The sequence below is a fragment of the Humulus lupulus genome, chromosome 1 (assembly GCF_963169125.1).
Source record: "Humulus lupulus chromosome 1, drHumLupu1.1, whole genome shotgun sequence".
Classification (NCBI taxonomy): Eukaryota; Viridiplantae; Streptophyta; class Magnoliopsida; order Rosales; family Cannabaceae; genus Humulus; species Humulus lupulus.
In genome coordinates, this window is record NC_084793.1 from 82375244 (window position 1) to 82383173 (window position 7930).

Below are 7930 nucleotides of genomic sequence, written 5' to 3' on the forward strand. Positions count from 1 at the left end.
TTGTTTTTGGCTGTTGTGCTTGATCCAAGGTAGGGCTGAGCATAAAATCCGAAAAACAGAAAAAACCGGATAAACCGACCATCTGAACACCGAAAAAATCGAAACCGATTAAACCGAACACCGAAAAAACCGCCACTGTTTGGTCGGTTTGGAAATATTGTCCGGACCGACCGAACGGAACCGAAACCGACCGAGCACTATTATATATAATAATATAATATTATATAATTATTAATTAAAAAATAAATAAAATCTGATATGTTTTTTTACTAGGGCATCTCTTCTCTCGGTCTCTCTATCTCTATCTCATCGCATATACTCCTCTCAGCAGCTCAGCCCCTACGGTGTCGCCTCCTTCCTTCCTCTCTTTCTCCTCCCTCCGGCGATTGCCCAAACGAACGGAATGGAACGGCCTAGCCTCTTCCTCTCTGTCTCTCTCATCATCTCCTCATCTCCTCCTCTTCCTCTCTGTTTCGCTTATCCCTCTGCCCAAATGAAACGAACGGAACGGACCGACACCGAGCAAACGCGACTCGGTGGCAGCACTGCCCAGCCCACTCCGGCGACTGCTTCACGGACACAGTGCCTTCCCACTCCGGCGACTGCTTCACTCACGGACACAGTGACTCGAGGTATGCAGCTTCGTTAAAACAGATTGAGACATATATATATCATTATGAATATATATTGGAAAACACTATTAATTATCAGTTTTATATGCTCTTAAATATATTGATATCTCAATTGTGTTAAAGGACCAGATTTAAATAATCATAATAAATGATTACGATGTGTACAGTGTAATATGTCTAATTTCTTCAGTATACAAATAGGTTGTGTATATATAATAATTAGGTGTAGTTAAATTTTTTTATTCCATATGGATTTATCTTTGTCAATGATACACACTTGTAGTAAAATAAATAGTTGCGAATCTGCTATTCACTTTCATGGCTGAACTATTCTGTTTGAAATTTAAAAATGATGCTTTTATTATGGAAAACTGAAAAAAGAGAACGTCTTGGAACACAAGTATGAACTTTGTTGAGCATTTTTAGACTGATTCTTATCTTGTTGCATTCGCATGGAGGAGTTGATTTAGTTTGATAATGCAAGTCATTTAAAAAAAAAAAAGACACACAACACATAGTATGAATACATATGTATATGTACGGCCCAGTTGCCATATGGTCACTCAAAGGAAATCTCATGTTTGAAGGATCATGTTGCCAACAAAAACATAATATTCAACATGTAGAATTTCACACACATTCAACGGATACCTCCTTAGGAATGGTGGCATTGACTAATGTAATGTATCTTAATCTTACAACTTGAATATTAATTAATTAGACTATACTAGCATCTATCTAGTACATGTTGACTCCAATGCCCAGCTGATATTGACAAAACCCATGCGCTGTCTTTGTCTCTGCCCTCTGTGTCCATCTATATTTTTATCTTTTTGTCTTTTGAATTTTCTATGCAAATTGTTTTAATTATTATAATTATTATCACTTGAGTGAGAGTTGTGGTCTTAGATATCTTTGAATCAGGGGACTTGATGACGAGTATTGTTAATTTCGGTTTGGCTCTAGTTATTTTTTTACTCAACTTTTCCCTAAATTATGGAATACTAAACCCACCATTATTCATACTATGCAAAAGGTGTTTCCAATATGATAATTTTTCTTTAGAGTAATTAAATTAATAATATGATAAGTGTTGTTGTTAGAAGTATTTATATTTATATTGACTAGATAATGATCATAATCATCATGTCTTGTTATTATGTTTTATATTTATTATGTTTTACAAGTTAAACTAGCAAGAAGAAACACAACTTTCATTTATGGGCACATTCATATTATGTTTTATATTTGTTGCTGAAATTGTGTTTATAAATATGTAAATAGATCGTTAATATGGATAGCGAGGAAAATTTAGAAGGGATGATGGGGGAGTGGTTGGAGTATGTTGAAACTAATTTGTCAAGTTCTGATGGAGAAGAACAAGCGAAGGAAAGGAAAAAAGAGAACGTACGAAAGAAGAGGAATGATCGACAAAATCAAGATAAGGAAAAAGACAAAGAGACTGAGAAAGAGGATAATGAAAAAGAAAAGGAGAAAGAGGTTGAACGACCAGAAAAGAAGCAAAGGGCTGGAAAGAAAACATTGAGCGTGTGGGGTCATTACACTATGTTGCCTGATTGTGATCCTAAGAAGCCAAGAGCTGCTTGCAATTATTGTGGCACCGATTATGCGGCTAATACAAAGTTGAATGGGACTAGCACACTATGGGCACATGTGGAGAGAAAATGTAAGAAGTGTCCTTTCAGTGATTGGGTTGAGCAAAGTAAGAAGCCACAATCAACTATGGATAGATTTACTAAAAAGACAACAACCTGCAATGAAGAAGAAGTTGCTTCAAGTGGTCTGCCGCTAAGGTTTAATCAAAATGCTGTTCGGAAAGTGATCGCCGAATATATCATTATGGATGAGTTATCCTCTAGGCACGTGGAAGGAAAAGGATTTCAAAAGCTCATTAAACATTTCTTTCCCACATTTCAGTTCCCATCAAGATTTACTGTTGTGAGAGATATTTACAATGTGTTTCTAGATCAGAAGAAAGAGTTGAAGTCGATTTTGGTGAAGCACAGAGTGTCGTTGACCACCGATTGTTGGACATCAATCCAGAATATTAGTTATTTGTATTTGACTGCACATTGGGTTGATGATAATTGAAAAATGCAGAAGAGAATTATCCACTTTATCCAAGTTCCTAGCCATAAAGGGGACTTGGTGGGGAAAGAGTTGATAAATTGTCTTAATGAGTGGGGTATCTCCTCAGTTTTTGCAGTGACAGTTGACAATGCCTCCTCAAATGACGTTGCTCTTAGAAAATTGAAGGGGCACTTGTTGGACAAAGACAATACCATTCCATTGAATGGCGAAATGTTTCATATGAGGTGTTCAGCTCATATTTTGAATTTGATAGTAACTGATGGGTTGAAAGAGTTGAATGACGCAATTTCAAGCATTTGAAATGCGGTGAGATATGTTCGGTCATCTCCAACTAGACTGAAAAGATTTAAAGAAAGTTGCAAGGATGCAAACATTGAATCAAAAGCCTTGTTATGCTTGGATGTGGTTACTAGGTGGAACTCCACCTACTTGATGTTAGAATCTGCTATAAAATTCAAGAAGGCTTTTGAGAATTTGGAAGCAGATGCGAACTACACAAAGTACTTTGATGAAGAAAGAATGGATGGCCCACCAACCAACCTAGACTGGGAAAAAGCAGTTGTATTTGCGACTTTTTGAGGAGATTCTATGATCTTACTAATCGATTTAGTGGGTCATTATATGTCACATCCAATCTATTCCTTCTAGATATTTTGAAGGTTCAAGCTGATTTAACTACTATGGCTTCTAATCCTGATACTTTGTTAGGGGCTATGGCAGTTAGTATGAAACAAAAGTATGACAAGTACTGGGGAAGGATTGAGAAGCTGAATATGTTGACATTTATTGCCAATATCCTTGATCCAAGGTATAAATTAGAGGTTGTGAATCGTGGTTTCAAATTTGTGTACACTTCAAGTGAGGCTGAAAAAATGATAAAGTTGGTGACAAATACTTTGGCACAGCTATATGCTTTTTATAAACAACAACAACCATCTCAGTCATCTCAAGCTCAACCATCTCAATCTCAGTCTCAGCCATCTCAGCCTGTTATCAATTCCACTACAGAATCATTTCTTCAAGGGCAACTACAACTTAGTGATGACATTGAAGAAGATGATCTTGAATACTACTTGAGTGATCGTCGTGAGAAACTTGATCCTACCTTTGATATTCTACGATGGTGGAAACAGAATGGATTCAAGTATCCAATAGTTGCACGCATGGCAAAAGATGTATTGGCTGTTCAGATGTCTACAGTAGCATCTGAATCGGCTTTTTCTACTGGGGGAAGAATCTTAGATTCATTTAGGAGTTCCTTATCCCCGAGGATGGTGGAGGCTTTGATTTGTTCCAAAAATTGGTATACTTGTGAGTCTGAAGAGCCTGTTGTGCTTCGACAATACATGGATGAGATTGATGGTTTAGAGGCAAGTGAACAAGTTTTTCTAGGTATTTATTTACTTAATAGCTTATTCTAATTGAAATATTATATATATATATTATAGCTTATTTGTATTAATTGAATATTTGTCAGGTGATGGCTCGTGTATTACCTATGTACCTGAGAATCTTGGTAGTGGGTCTGGGAGTGGGACCAATAAGAACAATTGAAATCTCAAGGTAACTAGTTGAATTCTAAGATTGTAGTTTAGTAGCTTTATTTCTCTCAAAAGTACCATGTAGCTTGTGTTATATATACATTATAATTTTATTCTTTCTTTTGTCTTAGGAGCAGGTGGTCATGGTTGCTTGATGCAGGCCATGAAATGAATGAATGCTGGATTTTGGATTGGACTTTGTTTTCTATCTATTCTTTTGAAATTTGAACTTGATTTGTGTTGTTGTAGTCGATTAGACTTAGATTTAATTTGTGTTGTAATGGACTATGGACTATGGACTTTGGACTTTAAGTTTAAACTTTAATCATGTGTTGAGATTTGTGGTTGTAGTCTTTTGGTTTTAAATTTTAATTGGGTTGTGTCTTGGATTGAACTAATAGATATTGGAGTATTAGACTTTTGATGATGTGTTGTGATTTGAGATTATGTTATGCTCTTATGGACTTTTAATTATGTTTCAAACTTTAAAATTTGTAAATGTAATTATGTTCTATATATTTATGTTTTAAAAACGCACAAAAATGGATTCCAACAATCCAAATTTTTTAATTTTTTAACTAAAACTTCCAAAAAAAAAAACAATAATCAATTCGGTTTGGTCGGTTTAACCGACCAAACCGCGGTCCAAAACGGTCGTTTTTTTTTAAAATTGGTTTGGTTCGGTCGGTTTTTGGATTGCACCAATCCGGACCGAAAACCGAATTCTGGATTTTTTGTTGTGAAAAAACCGCCCAAACTGACCGATGCTCACCCCTAATCCAAGGTATAAGTTGAAGTATTTGAAATATTGTTTTGAGACTGTTTATGATGCTGAAACTGTTGCTAAGAATGTTGTCGAGGTGGAACAAATACTTTAACGATTGTACAATTGTTATAATGTTGAGGGTGATAGTGATGGTGATAAGGTTAGTTGCTGATTTTTTTAATTTATTTTCATTGGTTTTATTGTTTGTTGAGTTGTTGTTTTGTATTTCTTTTTCAGGTTATCAAAAGTGACTCACCACCAAAGAGTGATGGGAAAAAACTCATAGGAGGAGATTATTGGAAAATTATTTGCAACAACAACAAATGTTTGTGACTGAGAAAATGAATGATGTTGATAGATACTTGGCTGAAGAACCAGTCAATCCAATGACTTCCTCATTTGATATCCTACTTTGGTGGAAGGATAATTCTAATAGGTATAAGATTTTATCTATGATTGCTAAAGATGTTCTTGCTATCCCTGTGTCTACTATGGCTTATGAATCTACGTTTAGTACTAGTGGATGTATTTTGGACTCATTTAGGAGTTCTTTAAGTCCAAAAATGGTGGAGGCACTAGTATGCACTCAAAGTTGGTTGAAGGAGAGTCATAAAGGAATTCAATCAATGGAGTATTTGGATGAAATACAATCTTATGTGTTTCTTGAAGAAGGTAAATAAACTAAATAGATTGATTTGATAATAGTGTTCTTTGTTTTATGCTTATTTATTTTTCAATAAATTATTTAACTTCTGTTTTTTAATTGTAGAAGAAAACAAACCCAAGGCCAAGGCAACATCAAAGGAGAAGACCAAGACTGTTATTGTTGATTGATGTATTCAATTTTTTTTATTTTGGTTGAACTTTTTTGGACTTATCTTATGGATGATTGTAATAACTTTAGGACTTATGTTTGGACGATTGTAATGTTTTGGCTTGGATGGTTAGATTTTAACCACCAAGACTTCATTTTCTTGTTTTTATGTTTTAATTTGATCATCTTTTTTCAAAATTCTGATAAGAATTATTTATTTTGAAAATTAAACTTCATAGGAATTTTAAACTTTTAATATTTAAAAATTATGTATAACCCAACCAAACCAACCCACAATGTAAATAGTAGGGTTGGGTTATACAATAAAAATATTTTGAATGGGTTATGATTCTCTAACCCGATGTAATTGGGTTGGCTCATTCAAATGTCCTCAACCCGGCCAACCCAACCCATGTGCAGCCCTATCTCTAACTAAAGGGATGTCCCTTTGATTAGACATCGAGTATCTTAGTTAAAATTTTGAAAAATCTAGATGAGAATAAAGATGGCATTATAAGTTATACCCAACACTTTAACTTATAAAGATTGTAAAATCATATAATTGATTTTATATTTAGTGCTAGTTTATTATACTACAATTACCAATGTACTACAACAATAAATGATTAATTTTATCATTTGTTATTTATGTTTATGATATAAGTATTTTAATTAATGGGTAAACTCCCTAATCATTTGAAATAGTTACTAATAATGTCCCAATCAAACAAAAGAGGAACTACTTATATTTTTAGTATGGATGTAACAATACTCTTGTATGCAGTTGTCGATTTTTAAATTATTTTCTAGTCATATTTAATCTAAAGCCAAATGAAATTTTACATAAGTCAAAATAAATATTAATTAAAATCTAAAACTAACTAATAAAACCTAAAGCTTATTAATATAATCAAATCTTTGTCAAAAACATTTATTAAAACACAAAACACATGTTCAAGACCCATTACTCTTCAAAATATGTACAAGATTTTTATTAAGTAGGGGCACTCATTTTGTTCTTACACATGGGGGCATTTTTTTACTTGTTATTGGTTGGATTTGGAGGGTGCACGCCCTTATAATGTTCTGTGAACCAATTAAGTATAATTTTAAATATTTGTTTTTTGCTTTCCTTAGATTACGTTTTTCTTTTCAGAATAGTGAATATTTTACTAAATAAAATTTTATTTTGTACGTACATCTTTCTTTATGAAGCAATCCCTAAATCCAATATCATCCCTTCCGTTAAGAAAATCTCCATTTTTATTGTTCTAAATCTGTAGATTGTGCTTGGAACATGATAATGGCTAGCATATATGGCGTCTGAAATCTATGTTATGTTGGTTGGTTGAGTTACCATTCATGTTTGTCGGTCCCGTGGCACATGTAAGGTAGTTTTGTAGGCTTGAAACACATGATCACACAAATACGTCTGTATAGCTATACTGCATTTCCAACATATCGATCCACTCCCTGTTGGAGAGCTAGAAGAAGATCTAGAGATTGATGATGGAGATGAAGCTAGAACATCAGTGACAACAGGTGAAGAAGATGGTGAAGATGTAACATTGGTAGATGTCGTGGAAGCAGCCGTCAAAGTTATGGCAGTCACCGTCAAAGCAGGAGTAGCAGTTATCATAGGTGACTGAGCCGGAGTAGGAGAGATTGTCCTGGGAGTTTGTTCATATGGAGAAGGAGCAAGGGACTGGGCATGGGTGGAGACCACTAGCAATGCTGCAATTGCTACTACCAAAGCAAAGCTCACCGCCATTTCTAGAAAGAGATCGAATGCGAGGGTTTAGAAAGAGAAAATTAGTCTGTCTTGAGTCTGAATATCTTGAGCAGAGAGAAGAGAAGAATAGGCTTGTTTAAGATATCAATTGAAATAATTTCTTACTATATCCAGTTTTGTATTTAAGATCACACTCACATTTATCAAATCTATTAGGAGAAATAGAGGTCGAATGCCATATTCAACATTAAGATGTGCCATTTATCAAGAACAATTTAAAAATAAGAAAAGGCTAGAATTAGAAAAAAAATAAAGCAAACATTAAATGGTGCA

The 7930-nt window shown here is 34.4% G+C and overlaps 2 protein-coding genes and 1 long non-coding RNA gene across 3 annotated transcripts; 2 read left to right on the plus strand and 1 right to left on the minus strand.

Annotated features, from left to right (window-relative positions):
- Positions 1 to 1925: 1925 nt before the first annotated feature.
- LOC133817384 (zinc finger BED domain-containing protein DAYSLEEPER-like) lies at positions 1926 to 2744 on the plus strand. The gene has a single exon (XM_062249891.1). It carries the CDS (start codon positions 1926 to 1928, stop codon positions 2742 to 2744), a length of 819 nt encoding a protein of 272 aa, XP_062105875.1.
- Positions 2745 to 4249: 1505 nt separating this feature from the next.
- On the plus strand, positions 4250 to 4712 carry LOC133812985 (uncharacterized). The gene is made up of 2 exons (XR_009884050.1): positions 4250 to 4307; positions 4417 to 4712. It is a non-coding gene; the product is annotated as an uncharacterized LOC133812985 (long non-coding RNA).
- A 2513-nt stretch (positions 4713 to 7225) lies between these two features.
- On the minus strand, positions 7226 to 7636 carry LOC133817402 (classical arabinogalactan protein 1-like). The gene has a single exon (XM_062249915.1). The coding sequence runs from the start codon at positions 7634 to 7636 to the stop codon at positions 7226 to 7228; it is 411 nt and encodes a 136-aa protein (XP_062105899.1).
- Positions 7637 to 7930: the final 294 nt, after the last annotated feature.

Bases quoted from the DNA above. Each gene is read 5' to 3' on its own strand.
- LOC133817384 (XM_062249891.1), top strand. From the start codon at position 1,926: ATGGATAGCGAGGAAAATTTAGAAGGGATGATGGGGGAGTGGTTGGAG.
- LOC133817402 (XM_062249915.1), bottom strand. From the start codon at position 7,636: ATGGCGGTGAGCTTTGCTTTGGTAGTAGCAATTGCAGCATTGCTAGTG.